Here is a 16,390-nt window from a genome sequence, read left to right as displayed (position 1 = left end):
TTATCATGAGTAAACTCTTATGCAAAAAGTTCTAGAACAAATATAAAATTATAGCTTCAAATCCAGGATTACACCAGGTATTTATTAGGAGATATCATTTTGCTTTGGACGTCAATTTGCGTTTAATTAGATGAACTAGATGCTCCCATTGGGAAATATTCTATTTTCTTGTGCGATGTGAAGTTGGATGTGTTTCTTATTCGTTGGTAAGCCTGCTGGTTGTTGCTTCCCTTATTCGCATTTTGGAACGTGATATTACGTACTTGAATTGACCAAGATTTACATGATTCCTCCGTATTTGCCCGTAGTCTAATTGTACATCTCAGTCTCTCGTAAACTATTATTCTGTCTGACATCTCAAATTCTCGTAAACTTTCATTACTGTATCTTTGTGCGATATGAAGCTGAATGTGTTTGATGTTCATTAGTTTGTCTGTTGGTAATGTTGTTGTATACCTTGATCTCATTTGAGAACATAACATTACTTACTTGGATTGACCAGGATTTACATGCTGAGTGTCGTCGATGAAGCAGAAGACTCTTACTCTTCAGGAACACTTGGTCTTATTTTTCCTTGTCCTTTTCATGAGACTCCGTGTAATTGATTGTTCAATTAATTTTTCCTAGTTTTTCTTAATTCGAGTTTGGATTCTGAATATGTGAACGATGTTGAAATTTTCTTGTTGTTTTGTGTTTTCTAGTAACCTGGCATCTACCATTATATATATATATAAAAAAAAACGCACAAAGTGCGACAAGTACGGCTAGACTGGACGCACAGACAGGGTCCGAATAGGTTTGGAATGCGTTGGTGCAGGCGTGTGATGCTTACCGACGAGTCTAGATTCTGTCTGTATCGCTCAGATGGAAGGAAAAGGGTATATCGCAGGCATGGTGTTTTGCCGACGCATGTGTCGTTAAACACAATAGATTCGATGGGGCTTCTGTAATGGTTTGGGGAGGCATCTCCCATGGAGTAAAATCCCGTTTAGTGGTCCTGGATTTAAACCTCAATGCAGAGATCAGACACGTCCTTCCACTTCTGAGATGTCATAACCTAATTTTCCAGCAAGACAATGCTCGACCCCATGTTGCCGGAGCCTGTCTCACGGAAAACAACGTTAAGCCTCTGAAATGGCACCCGTGTGGCCCCGACATGTCTCCCATTGAACGTCAATGGGACGTCGTATTAGGAAATGTGAAAAAACTAACCACACTCAGTTGATCGCAGCATTAAAACAGGAATGGAACAACAAAATTACCTTTAAGCGAATTAATCTTCTCATGAATTCAATGCACTGGAGAATCCGCGCATACCAGGTACTAAAGTGTCATTTTGTTTTCGCGGGTATCCCACTTTGAGTACCTATTGACGACACGAGTGACGTCCCCCTTTTTAAGGAGTAGACTTGTTCCTTCACATTGTTATGCAGTTTTGTACAACATCCCCGAAATATCATAGGCTATTGATTGCATAATTTAAATGTGCTTTCGTTTTTGTTAGTGTAATTCAGTCTTCATTTTTGTCTTAATTTTGAATCTTGCTGTCTGATTGTTGCTGCAATTGTTTTAAATTATTATATTGTAGATAACCCTGTCATAATAAGTGGAGATCAGATATTGGTTATCGATCCGTTTCGGTCAAAAAACAAGCTTGGAAACGATTGCCATACTTTGAAATTCGAGAAACTTTGCAAATCTGTTCAGAAGAAAAGACGTTATAAAGATGCTCTGGTGGCCTTAGAGAAATTGTATGGTCATTGCGGATTTACAAAAGAGTCTATGAAGGATGGGTACCACGGAACACTGTTTTGGTTTCCATTCCGCCGCTTTCCTTCAGAATTGTCAACAAAAGTCTTCGATCATTCTGATGTCGGTGAATTGATATCTATGTTCAAGAATGAAGCTCATTGCCTACCACTTTTTCTCAGGAATATAAATCAAGTCTCCTTTTATGAAAACGGCAATACATCGTCATCATTCTCTGTGAAATGCATCACTCTTGAAGACGAAAAGAGGAAATCTTTCAACTTAAAACTTGCAGAGTGTAAAGGCAGAACACCAGATGAGGATATGGAAACAGTACTTTTGGTCACAGTTATTGTACAGGAAAGAAACGAATCCAAAAAGCAACAATGGATCGTTTGTAGGTATGTTAAAGGCATGAACAATCTTTCTGCGGATCTGAGAGCGTTGTCGGACGATAAATACCTGTCATACTGTCCTTTGGTAGGAATTGCGGTTCCAGTCAATGATACATTAGACAATGAGTTTCATGGACAGGTGTTCTGTTTCCTTCCACTTCCGTCTTCAAGTGAAAATAGCACAGGACTGCCTGTACATATTAACGGATTCTTTGCCTTGAGCCAGGACAGAAATCACGTTAAATGGCCTACAGATGATAAGCTGTATAGAGAAGACAAAGCACAGACATGGAACCGTTTGCTTTGTGAAGAAGTGATTGTGGATGCATACACATTAACTCTAGAATACATAAAGGGACTCACAGACTGCGAACAACGTATTGAATCTGACAGCCTAGTGAACAAAACGCTTCCATCGCGGGCAAACGTTCATTCAAACTGGGTTAGCATCGTCGATCCATTGTACAGAAGCCTTGAAGATAAAAATACATTTTACACGAAACATGATGGCGGCAAATGGATTCAACCAAAAGATGCAGTGTTTTCTATACTGAATGTTAATGAAGAGGAAGTTTGTGCGATTAATGATAACCAGATGGAACAATGTATAGTCAATTTTCTACTGGATAGCGGACGTAACGTCGTTAATGTGCCAATGCATGTTGCAAAATCGTTTCCTGGTGTACAAAGAATAACACCGAATTATTTGAGAGATGTGATGAAAGAAAATTATATCTACACAAAACTTTCCACTAGGTATAAACTTCTCTTACTGCAGTTTGTGTTAATAGATCGACAGTACACTGATCTTGGTGTCTTTCAACTTTTGCCCTTGGAAGACGGTACGTTCGGTTGGTTTAATGATGATAATCCAAAGTACATTTGCACAGAGGATGAGTTGAAAATGTTTCCAGGCATAGAACAGAACTTTGTCAAATTAGACATACCACAGATACTGTTGGACCATTTGGATGAAATCCTTAACGAAGGTATGTAACATGTAATTCAGGTTTAGACTGTACTTGAAACAACGTCCATCCCCGCAAGCAAGAATAATTATATTCTACTTTTGAAGATTTTCTACAAAATAAATATAGATGAAACAAATATCGGTTCCTCTCTTTAGTAATTTAGTAAAAAAAGTTTACCATCAATGAATAACTTGGAATCATGAGGGAAAAATCTTCTAAGGATATGACCATGCTATAAGAAGAATCTGACATGGACTTTATTAATGTTTCCTCATTAAGATCCTTTGAAATACTGTTTTTAACATTAAGATAGACATCTTTATTATTTCTGTGCATTTTTAGCAAAATGTGCTTTGACATATAACATCAATATTGTCATAATTGATCTGATCGAGATTATTTTCTATATTGCAGTATCTTCAAATCTGGTTAACTTCTGTCTGAGAAGATTAAACAAAGACGATTTTCCAGATTTGCTTGAAAAGACTCTGTCTGCGAATGGAAAGAAAACTCACACTAAATATTTAGACATTTCTGGTATCCACATAACAATGGACTGGCTTGATCGTGTTTGGGGTTACATCGATCAGCATTATAACACTTTGGAAGATTTTGAATATATGCCTCTGATTCCGGGAAAAAACATAATCGATTCCGAAACCAAACACATCTCGCAGTTGATGCAATTAAAGGGTAAGTATGTGGTTGCTGAGTGTGGAGGGATGGAAAGTCTCAACCAGAATCTGAGAAGCGCAATCTCAAATTTGAAAATAGCTGTTATACCACATATTCCGAAAGGTGAAACATACAATGTATTGATGGGAACACACTGCAAATATCCTTACTTAAAAGATGTATTAGAACTTTTGGAAAAAAACGATGATATGTATTCAACAATTCGTCACTTTAACGAACGATCGAGTAAGGAGGAGAAAACGGCTTTGCTAGACTTCCTGTCTAAGGATAGTCAAATAGCAAGTACAGACGCTGACTACGTATTGGGACAGTTGGATATTTTTTCGGAAACCACGAACGTAAACAATGACTTACAATACACTTCAATATCGAAGAATGGCAAAATAGCATGCAGAACCCACATTCCAATTAAATATCCATTCCCTCTACTTCATTTGGAATCCTCACATAAGATTCTTGCCGAGCGGTTAGGAGCTACACAAGTGGAAGAATGCTATGTAGTTGAAGAAATATTACGAAATATCATCAACGGAGAGGGTGGATATTCGAGATCGAACATTGAGGATTTCATGATGTTTCTACTCATACATCTTAACAGTGTAAGAGGCGATCACGAAAAAATCTTCGATTTAGGTTCAAGAGTAAAGTTTATTGAAGTTTCATATTCATTAGGAGATATTGCAGTTGCATCGATACGACAATTTTTTGACCATACTAATAGAAATCTTCAAGAGTTGTTTCATTTCGACAAAGCAAAACTTCTTCCGCCAAAATATCAAAAAGATGATATTGAATGGTCACTTAAAAAATTAGGATTGAAATCAGAGGATGATGTTAAAACTGAAGACATCTGCAATGTGGTAAAAATACTCGATGAAGAGTGCAACCAGCATGCACACACGGCAGAGGACAATGTTAGGAAATGTTCCTGTCAAGTGATGAAACTTCTAGAGAAACTTACCACACAATCCGCTGTCAGTTTGGGCGGATTACATCTGAACAAGTACCGATGGATAACCTATCTTAAACATAAGCCACCTCATTATCCAAGTGTACTACCATGGTATGGACAAGAGTTGAAGTCAATTCTATGTTCACCGGAGGATGTCTTCTCAACGAAGTTTGAGTCCCTTTCGGCGTCAGTCAAATGCATTACAGCAACATCTTTATATCCAAATCTTGCGGAGGGTTACGGTTGGGATACTCCTCCTAGTGTAGAAATATGTTTATTACAGTTGAAAGTTTTGAGAAAAGTATTCAACATCAAAGACAAAGCAGCACTGATATACTTAATAAAACACATATATCAGCAGTTGTTCGATAGTATCATCACGTCACGAGTTGAGGAGCTACAGTCAGAAGAACTTGTTTGTACGCAAGAAGGGTTTCATCTTCCAGAAAAGGTATATGTATCTTTTCCGACGAATGAGAACATATCTCTTGAACCTTTTATGTATAAATTACCTGCCGAGTTCTCCGAATTCTCCAGTATGTTTATTTTCCTTGGGTCAAAAGCTGAACTCACTATTAATTCAATGAAGCCCGTTCTAACAACGATTAAAAGGACAACTACAAATTCTACAACCGAAAGGGATAGGAAGATGGTGATAGACATTCTCAAATGTATAGTAAGCCTTAAAGATGAGAACGAGAGCCTTGATGATGTATTAGTTCCTGTAAAATCAGATAACGCTAGTTTGGACTTGCATCAAGTTAAAGACTGTACATATTTTGATGTTGATTCCGGATGGATGTGTAACAGTGAATTTGATGTTAATATCAGAAACGTTCACTCCGATGTTAGTACTGACTTAGCAGAATCCCTCGGAATCCGCTCTGTCACTCAGAGATTTTTGTCAGACGGGGGTACTGAAGAAATATCTGCATGTGGACAGTCAGAGCCATTAACAACAAGACTGAAGAATATACTGGAAAACTATCCAGATGGAATGGCTGTCTTTAAAGAACTGGTCCAGAATGCAGCCGATGCTGGAGCGCAACGTATTAAATTTCTTTACGACGAAAGGCGAAATAAAGATGCAAGAACTGGTTTGATTAACGCTAACATGGCAGAATGTCAGGGCCCTGCTTTGTGGGCTTACAATGATGCTCAGTTTACCGAAAGCGATTTTCAAAATATTATCAATCTCGGCGGAGGAACAAAGAAGGGCACAAAATTCAAAATAGGAAAATTTGGACTTGGATTTTGTGTCATGTACAACCTTACTGATGTTCCCAGTTTTGTTAGTGGACACTCACTAGTTATCTTTGATCCCCACACTACGTACCTTGGGAAAGCAATCAAAGACAAAAGCAGTCCAGGACTACGTTTGACCTTCACGGAAAAAAGCTCAGGTATTCTGAAGTTGATGGAGAATCAATTCCATCCGTACAACAAAATTTTTGGATGTGATTTGTCGGGCAGCACTTTCCCACCAAATTTTAAGGGAACGCTCTTCCGATTTCCCTTACGAACTAAACAACAGGCAGTGAGAAGTGCTATTAAAAGCACTCCGTATACCAGAGATGATATGGTCGGACTGCTTCATCTGTTCAAGGATTGTGCCGGTGATATGTTGACATTTACCCAGAACATAAAGGAAATAGAACTGTATCATCTCCCAGAAGAGAGTTTGAATCCAGTGAATGATACAAAGCTTATTTTTAGCATTGAGAAAGCCGTCATCAAAACCACCCCATTGATGGAGGGTTCCGCTGATATCCATGTGATGCAGGAAGTTGAAAGTGCCAGCAGAAAAAATCAAGACTTTGTATTCAATGAACTGATATCAGTGAATTTAAGTATGCCTAAAAGCAGACTTCTGAAAGTCAAGAACATCTATTTCAAGTCTTCGCTATGGTTGGTTGCTTGGGCTTCAGGAAGTAATAGATCACTGCCTGAAGATACCAATCACTTTAAAAGTGAGAGAGAAGTGTCCGTAGGAAGTGTTGCTGTTTCCTTGAAAGGATCACATTCAAAACGTACAGCGGTACCGTTCCCGCATCAAGAGAAACAGATTGGATTCTATGATACGAGTCATTACTTTTGTTTTCTGCCTTTACCCGTCGAGTGTCAACTGCCTGTACACATTAACGGATCTTTTGCCGTAAGAAGTGACAGGAAAGGTTTAGTAAAAAGAACAAGTGACGAAAAAGGAGAAACAATGGGTCAGATTTGGAACAAAATGCTGATGTCTGATGCAGTTTGCAACGCTTACATTTCAATGATGACTTGTTTAGATGGGTTTGGAATTGTCCTTGAAAACTATGAATCACTTTGGCCTATTCCCTGCAAGGAAACAGATGGAGATCCAAACCTGACAAAATCCTTTTGCGAAAAAGTAATTAATGGCGATTACGAAGTATTTCATACGACAATTGGACGCCGTGCTACATTTAGTGGTTCCATTTTTCTTGATAATGATTTTCGTCATAATAAGACTGTTGGGGATTTAGCCTTTGGTATTTTTCAAAGTTTGTTCCGAGGAATAAACCTTCCGATGGATATGTCAAAAGAATTGTATTCACAATTTTGCACATCAGGATGTAAGGAAAGACTAGACCAGCAAACTCTTTCCGTGAAAAACTTCTTTGAAGACATATTTTTTCGAAACATAAAGTTCATAGATGGAAACAAGCGAGATGCATTGGTAATGTTCATTCTACAAGATAGTCAGCATTATCTGCAACAACTGTTAAAATCAAACCCTTGTATTCCAGTCAAACAAGATAGGCGATTGAGATTACCAAATGAACTTGTACGACCAAACTCTAAAGTATCAAACTTGTTCCGTGAAAAAGATGGACGCTTTCCATCTGACGCCAACCAGCCGTTTCGAAAAGATAAAATCTTAGATGTTCTTGTGCATTTAGGCATGGTGGACCGGACATTGTCAGACGAAATGATTGTTGAGAGAGCTGAGTCTATTGCCAATCTACCTGATCGCAAAGAGGCCTTAGATCGCTGTCGAAAATTACTGGCATATCTGGATGGAGAACATGATCGCCCGGAGATCTACGATGTTTTGAGCAGAACAGCTTTTCTTCCTTCGCTAAGGAAGCCTATCGATTGGCCTCTGTCATGGGTCCGTAGGTCAGCAAAAACAAAAAATAAGTTTTTCCCACCGAATCAAATGTTTTTCCCCAGAGATATGGAACGAATAGCATGTTCTCAGCTGATTGTTGACGAGGAAGAAATCAAAAGTGATGTCGATGTTAAGAAGGTTCTGCGGTTACTTGGAATCAGACGGAAATGTTCGAGAGATAACATTGAAGCACAGCTGTTAGCAAGTCGAGTGCGCTTTAAAGATCTTACAGACAAACAGAAAAACAAGTTACATTCAATATGCTTATCTGTATATAAGTACATGAACTTTTTACGTGAACCTCTGACAGAGAAATATGATGATCTGCCTATTATATGGATGACTAATTGTCTTGTGTCTCCTAAGCGAATAACCATGGAAACGTTCCATGATATTGATTGTAGTCCAGCAATATACCAGTTAGGCTCATCTGATATTGGGAAATACAAAACATTTCTCAAACTTGTCGGTGTGCAAGAAAAGCTTTCTCATGGAAATATTCTAACAGCACTCACAGTGGTAAGGATGGACAGCAAGGATAAATGTCTGCGTGTTTCTCTAACAGTGCAATTACTACGACTTCTCTCTACAGTCTGCGAGCGACACGGAATAACATTAAGTTCCGCTGAAAAGTCTCGCATACATGTCCCGGACGATTCAAATGTTTTTCGACCTGTTGAAGAATTGTGTGTAGATGATGGGTATCAGCTGAAAAGACAAAATTACATGCATTTTGTTAACCCCAAAGTGTCGATGGGTACTATCAAGTTTCTTGGCATAATATCAAAACGGCAGAAGCACCTGCATGATATTAAAGGGAGTATGCCATTTGGACAAAAGGAAGAACTGGTAACACGACTGAGAGGAATCATCGAAGGATATCCTCCAGATGAAACAATATTGTATGAATTGTTGCAAAATGCTGATGACGCAGGATCGAGGGAAATTGTGTTTATTCAAGACGTCAGACAACACGAAATTAAGAACGGCATATTTGGAAAGAAGTGGTCTGCAATTCAAGGTCCTGCATTATGTGTTTTCAATGATTCTTGTTTCTCTTCCGCAGATCTTGAAGGTATTTGCAAACTAGGCGAAGGAACAAAATCTAAAAATCCATTGAAGGCGGGACAGTTTGGAGTCGGATTCAATGTGGTTTATCATTTGACAGACGCGCCTTCATTCATTACCAAAGGTCCCACAACACCTAATAATGGAACATTCTGCGTTTTTGATCCTCACTGTTCTTTTTGTCCTGCTACTGACGATAACCCGGGAATGCAGATTCCTGATTTAGGAGAACTAGAAGAAACATATCCGGGGATATTTGAATGTTATTTACAGAAAGAGATGCCAAGGTCAAAGGGTACATGGTTCCGATTTCCCTTACGAAACGAAAGCATGGCAAGTTCTTCGCGCATATGTAACAATCCAATGGACAGTGGTGAACTGAGTTATTTAATTCAGAAATTCAAGTTGAATGTGAAGAAATGCCTTTTGTTCTTGAGGAATGTGAGAAAAATTTCATTATGCGAAATAGATATAACAGGAAATATCAAGACGAATTACACAGTGAGTTCTAGTCTTCACGAAAACGACGAGCGTAATCTGGAAGAGTTCACCACAGCGAGTGACACATTAACTAAAGCTTTATATGATAAATCGGCTGATATCAAAGAAATTGAATTTCAAATGGTTCAATACAACATGACCATTCAGGAACATGATTACCATCAACCTGAACACTGGATTGTATCCCAGACATTTGGATTTGAATCCAGTGTGAATATTCCGGAAAGCGTAAGTGCAGCCTTTCAGTGCGGTGAAATAGCTCTCACACCGAAAGGTGCGGTGGCTGTTCCGAATGTATCAAGGAACAAAGGAAAGGAAGAAGAAAATACAGGCAGAGAATATATTGATTCAACTGAGTATTTTCACCAGTCTCATGTAAGAGGAGGGTTCGTTCAGTTGTCAGGTGCTTCGACCCAAACCAAAGAAGAAGAAGGCCAAGCATTTTGTTTTCTTCCTCTGCCGTTGAAAACAGGTCTCCCCGTACATATCAATGGTCACTTTGCTCTTATTCAAACAAGGGGATCAATGTGGGAGAAAACATACAGAGGCGATTGGAACAGATTGCTCTTAGGTACAATAATATCAAATAGCTACGTCCAAGCAATTGAATGTTTGCGCGACAACTTCCTTGTAAACGATGTAAACAGGGAAGAGCTTACAATGACGGATATAAAATCAAGGTTGAAAAATTATCACGAGGCCTTTCCACGTTATGAAGAAGGAAAAACTGATCTGATCAAATGCATGATATCGTCTTTTTTTGCTCTCCTGTATAAAAAGGAGTCGACAGTGTTCCCTGTGCTATCCGCGAATGGAACACATATATGGTGGGTTGCTCTGCAACAAAACAGTCATGCATTTCCTGCGTGTTTTGATAATACACTTGATCAGTTTCTGCAAATGCCACAACTAAATGAAACTCGGTATTATCAATATAGTTTTCAATTTGACAAAAAAAGGAATCTTGAATGTGCTGTAACAAATGCGCACAATCTGACCAGTATTCTTAAAAATATCGGCATGAAATTACTGGAGTCTCCTATATGGATTCACGAAAGTATGCGCCAAGCTTTGAAGCAGGAAAGCAGCATATCCCTTTGCCAATATAAATCAGATGAACATTTGATTAGCCCTAGCACTGTCATTCAATTCATAAGGGTAGGTAACACTTCGCCGGATGCATGTCTTCTTTACCATGTAAATAGTAAAGTAACAGACACTCCTGTTAAAAGCATTGACAATGTGAATCGTCTGCTACGATACTGTGTGATAGATTTGGAAAGTTTTCAACAACACATGGACCAGCTACCGCTTTTGGTGACGAACGATGATATACTGAGATGTTTTTCTTCAACTTCACCTGTAATTTTGTCTCAGTTCTGTGATCTGCTCCCATGGTCAGCAAAGCACTTTGTGCATATCAATATCGTCGATGTCTTGGAGAACATTCCATTACAGAGTTATCAGTGTTTTAAAGGCTTAGATTTGAACACTTTCGCAAGAATGCTACCACAAAATTTCGACAAGACTATCCTATCAGGACCTGACCAAATACCATGGAATGAAGAACGGATAAGTCGGCGTTGGATGAAGACATTCTGGCGGTATTTGGATTCTTTAGAAGAAAAACCATTCGAGGAGCTTGGGAATTGGTGCCTGATCCCCGGAAAGTTGAATACGCCAAGAACATTTTCTCTCAACGAGGTCTTAGTTCCATTTGATAAAAGTTTCATTCTGTTGGACAGCTGCACTTTTCGAGACGAATACCTGAGAAGTGTGTTTAGCTCTCTAAAAGTGACAAAGCCAAACGTATTCCTCTACAATGATACATTAAAATATCTTGTAGCATCACAAACCGATCCGATACGATTAGTGCAATGCCTTCATTACTACAAGAATCACTTGGAATATCTGGAGATCAGTCAATGCAAAGCAATACTGCAGCACCTATCACAGTCAGAAAATATAAGGAAACTTAAACAAGACGCATCCATAGTTGCAAAGCTACGTGACCTCCCTTTGTTCACGACTGTCACTGGGATCAACGTCAAACTTCAAACAAATAATCTGCGGATTTTCATCGTGAAAAAACACTGCGAACTAGATAAAGACGGAATGCAGACTTGGATGAACAGCTATGGGTGCATTTTGTTAGAAGAAAACTACTCCACGTTCGAGTTGATGTCCTACTTATATTGCAATCAAATTATTTCAGTTCCTGAATTGTATTGCGAACATATTCTGCCATTTTTCTATCATCTCGAACGAAATCATCATTTGACTCATTTGGAATATGTGAGGCGCAATCTGAAAGATGTCCCTGACTGTCCGTTTAAAGAAGCGTTGCGGACATCGAAATTCATTTATCAAAACGGAAGTGTCAAATCAGCGGCCAATTTCTACGATCCCCGTAACAGATTATTTCAAAAACTGTTCGATCAGTCCATGTTCCCACCCAATCCATTCGGATATAATGAATGGAAAACACTCATGGTATCTGCGGGAATGAAAAATACAGTGTCAGCAGATTTGTTTGTTAAATTCGCTAAGCAGATTGAAAGCAGTGGACAAACCAGAGGGATGACGGAAAATATAAGAGCACAGTCCAATGAAATTGTCAGGTACCTGTTTGCCGAAAGAGAGCTGTACACAGATATTGACTTGCTGAAGAAAATAAAAAAACATTCGCTTTATAATACCGCACTGTGTTCAATCTACATATGAACAGATATATCCGCAGTTTGGATGCCAAGGGTTGATACAATTTTGTGACTCTGTTTACGAGTCTGAGATGCGTCTAGCATGGACCACGACATCTATTTTACCATGGCATGTAAAGTGGGACATCCAAAGGTGTGCAAGAACAAATATAGAGGCCTGTTTAGGAATTCTACACAAGCCATCTTTATGCAATGTGATATCCCATATTCACAATGTTTGCGACTCTTTCAACAAGACATTAAAGGAAATGAAGAGACAAGAAAGGGAAACCGAATCTGCTCACTTTTTTGAAACTATCAATGAACTAATGGAAGCCATATACATACATTTACAAGAAATTTGTCACCATCATCCGGAAATCAAACGAATGCTGTCGGAAACGCCAATAGTATACATTAGGGAACATAAACTATTCGTGATGGCTAAACAATTAGCTATCGCATTTGACGGCAAGAAACCGGTTCCGCCCCATTTGTTTCATATTCCCCTCTGTTATGGTCCATACCAGGAACTCTTTCAATTCCTCGGAGCAACTACGACTGTTACTTTATGTCAATATTCAGATGTAATCTGTAGAATTCAACGCGAAGTCAAATTTAATACGCTTGACCCTAATCGCCTACATGACGTGGAGATTACGTTGAGAAGTATGATGATGTTACTGGAGGAAACGGAGTTGATTGATATTGAAACGTCCATGGCAGATGTAGAAACGTTATATTTACCCACCTCCGACAAACGTTTAGCAAAGTCCGCGGACTTGGTGTTTGCAGATAAACCAAAGCTTAAACGTAGAATAATGCAAAGTGAAGATCATGATATAGTTTTTATTCATAGTTTGAAGAAATGCCACGAACAAAAAAATCTTATCCTGAAGTTACCAAATGGATTCAAACCTAGAATACTAAGTTCAATTCTGGAGGAAATGGTTATATCAAATTTAAATATCGCAAACGACATCAAGATAGAGAAATTAGAAGCGTTTAAAGCGTCTCAAAACTTTTTGGAAGCAATCAAAGTAATTGGCAAATTCGGTGACGAAGAATTCCACCACTATCGTCAGTTACTATTGAGAATACAACTTATTTCTGTCTCGGAGATTACAACAATTCTTACGATGGATGGCAGACGTATTTCAAACACAGAAGCTTCGCAAAAATGTTTTCGTTCTAGCAAAAATGGTGAACACAAGTTATTTTTTGAAGCCAACGATAATGGAATACGGACCTGGCTTAAAGACATTGGGCAAGAACTCTTTGAAACACTTTCAGATTGTTTAGACAACAAGATATCGCCAGAAAAAATCCGTGAAGTAGTTGATTATCTGGATGATCCCTTAAGATTCAAACAGTTCTGTGAAGATCTTTTCGATGAGGATGGAAACGAACTCGATGAATATTTAGCGTACTTTCCAGGACAAATGGTTCCTTTAGGATTACACGGCTTGCTTCAAAACGAAATACGTTTTTTAAAGGTTCAGGACCTAGTCGCGTACGAGAAATTTGATCCGGCCATAGATGGTGACCAAGAAGATGTTAATTTAGGTAGGATATACATTTTTGTCCGGATATTAGAAACAATTCCACTGGATAACCCAAACGACTGGCTTCATCAGAAGTACGAAGTTAGTTTCGGTCATGGCAGAAACGAAATAGTAATGGGACTGCGACTATATAAGGTGGCATATCCTGAACAATCTACAACTACTGAACTAGTAGTTCATCAGTTTGGACAAGCTGGATCCATACCTCTTAATAGAGACAGTGTGTTCGACGAAATCATCGTTACATTATCAAATGCTTGGAAACTTGATGACGCAAACAAAAAACGAGTCGTGAAGAGATTGTTATTGATATGGCACCCTGATAAAAATCTCTTAAAGGGCGAAATATATCAATTGTTTTCAACGGAGGTTACGCAATTTATATTTGATATCATTCGCCGCCTTGACGAAGGCGAATTCACAAGCACTTCAGCTACTGAAGGCTATACAAAGCGGAAAGCACAACGAAACTACTATGAATGGAACTATGGAAAACAATCAAAAGAATGGCAGGCTTTCGGAGACAAGGTATCTGCAACGCAAAGGCAAGGTCAAGACTCGAGTTTACAAAGTGGAAAACATAAAACTGACCCACAACCTGAAGAGGCAAAGAGGTGGTTACGGCAAGCTAAAAGGGACTTCAAGTGCGGATTGATATCATTAGAACTCAATAATTCATCTTTAGAAGGTGATACTCAGCTCAAAGAAGATAACAACTGGATTTGCTTCAAGTTCCATCAAGTAAGAATTATAATTAGTCCACGTTATAAACAATCAAGTATATATTTCTTCATATACTTGTAAAGAAACGTCAATGTTTGATATTCACACACATACACAAGTGTTTCAGTAGATGGCAAATTTATTTTCTTTTAATTAGACAGTTCCTATGCATGTAAACACTATCTAAATTTCTCATTTAAAGTGGAAAGCGGTGATCTGATCTGATCAGCTGTTTATTAGTATATCCATAAAACGTTACATTGACACGATGTCAATATTCTAATAATGTTATATTATTTCATGGGATTGTTTTGATAAGTCAGAGTTGCTTTTCACCATGGAAACTTTTAGCAAGATTGCGACAAAACCTCAATTTGCACTGTTCGTGTTACATCAACGTTGACAAAATTATGAATCAACATCAGCTGTCACGGTCGTCTGAAAGGACGTATCTTACAAGTAGACCTTTATCTTAAATGAAATAAAGACTTTGTGAATAATAAAAACCACAAAGACGTAAATGTTCCAAATTTTTTGACAGATCATTTTATTCGGCTACATTATTATTCATTGTGTCCGAATCAGAAACAAGATTGAGGAATATTCTCATTTTTTTCTGTAAAAGTTAAAAAAAATATTCCTTTTATGCAGTTATGAATTATGTTTACCAAAGAACTGATCGAATTCAGTATTTGTGATATACCAAAAAGATTGCACCGCTAAAGCGTTGTAGTTGTGTTAATGCTGCTTCATCTTGAGGACACTTGACCTGTTGAAAGGAAAAAATGAAACTGCGTTATGCATTGTATTACAGAAAAAACATGCCTATGAAAATTGAGTACCCTGGTCTTCATTAAAGTATTAAAGATTGTTCCTTGAAATTTTTTGAAAATGAAATATTGGTCCATCTGAAATGCTCAGAAAATAGTCATTATCACATATGCTGTAAAAGGAAAATTTTCGACTATCGCAAAATTAACATATTTAATTATTACATTTTGTAATGTTACATTAACCTCGTTACAAGGTACATAAATCATTCAAAAATCGAAAAATATATAATTCGGGAGGCAAATAAAATGTTATAATAGAAGACTTAATCGAAACGAAATGCCCGTACATGCTGTGAGTATAGATAAAATTGATAAATAGGAGATAACTTTGCCTCCAGAACCTGATTAAAACTCTTCTATTTTAGGTCTGATGTTTACTCATTATGAGAATTTCATCATTTCAGGCTTGCGAGAAGGCTTGCAAAGCGTATGTGTACAGTATGGATTCACATAAAGTTACTCGTCAACATAGCTTGCGTTGCATCATTCCGTGGGAGAAAGCAAACGAGCAAGAGCAACTCACCGACTGGTTAGAAGAGATAGAAACGATAGTTGGAAGTTACTTCAAAATGCGTTACCCGGATGACCAAGGCTATCCTGAGATACCAGCAACATTGTATTCAAAGGAGCAAACTAACAAAATAATGGAATTGACAAAAAAGGTAATTGATAAAATTGAGGACGAATTGTAACTTTGAACGAGATTCTTTTTCTTAAATACACATAGGACAATACTGTCATCATCGTTAAGAAACCCCAGTTTATATATTAATATATGTGTTTGCATAATGCAACTAGCATCAAGTGTTGAATAATGACATATGTATGAATAATATATCATCTGCTCTTTTTTGCATATAATGAATCATTTAAGCACATGATATAATGGTAATGTTGTAACATTTTCAGGAAATAGATTTAGGACTGTAAGGACAGTAGTAGGATAAGATATGTTATATTTTACCTATTTGTCAAACAATTGCATATAATCATTTTGTTATAATAATGTATTTCAAATAAGTACTGTGTTGCTGACAGGTATTAGTTTTATATGTATAAAATAAGATACTCGATACTTTGTTTATATAAATGCATTGTTGTAGTA

The 16,390-nt window shown here is 37.8% G+C and overlaps 2 protein-coding genes across 2 annotated transcripts in view; both read left to right on the top strand.

Moving 5' to 3' along the window:
* LOC132555978 (sacsin-like) overlaps positions 1-12,189 on the top strand; it is a 15,605-nt gene extending 3,416 nt beyond the window's left edge. Inside the window, exons 5-6 of the mRNA XM_060220365.1 lie at positions 1,589-3,133; positions 3,530-12,189. Of these exons, the coding sequence (XP_060076348.1) occupies positions 1,589-3,133; positions 3,530-12,189 (10,205 nt within the window). The remainder of the gene's footprint in view (positions 1-1,588; positions 3,134-3,529) is intronic.
* A 67-nt stretch (positions 12,190-12,256) lies between these two features.
* Positions 12,257-15,977, top strand: LOC132555977 (sacsin-like). Its single transcript, XM_060220364.1, has 2 exons — positions 12,257-14,470; positions 15,690-15,977. The coding sequence occupies exons 1-2, from the start codon at positions 12,257-12,259 to the stop codon at positions 15,975-15,977; spliced, it is 2,502 nt and encodes an 833-aa protein (XP_060076347.1).
* The last annotated feature ends 413 nt before the right edge of the window (positions 15,978-16,390 follow it).

Source organism: Ylistrum balloti, unplaced genomic scaffold (assembly GCF_031769215.1).
Source record: "Ylistrum balloti isolate Yb309-2 unplaced genomic scaffold, AGI_CSIRO_Ybal_v1 Utg370534, whole genome shotgun sequence".
Lineage (NCBI taxonomy): Eukaryota > Metazoa > Mollusca > Bivalvia > Pectinida > Pectinidae > Ylistrum > Ylistrum balloti.
The sequence above is the reverse complement of the archived record's forward strand: the minus strand, read 5'-3'. Positions and strand labels throughout refer to the sequence as shown.

Excerpts from the sequence above, each read along its gene's own strand:
- LOC132555977 (XM_060220364.1), top strand. The coding sequence starts at position 12,257 with ATGCGTCTAGCATGGACCACGACATCTATTTTACCATGGCATGTAAAG. Across the intron at positions 14,471-15,689 it reads TTTGCTTCAAGTTCCATCAA|GCTTGCGAGAAGGCTTGCAA; the intron begins GTAAGAATTATA and ends TCATCATTTCAG.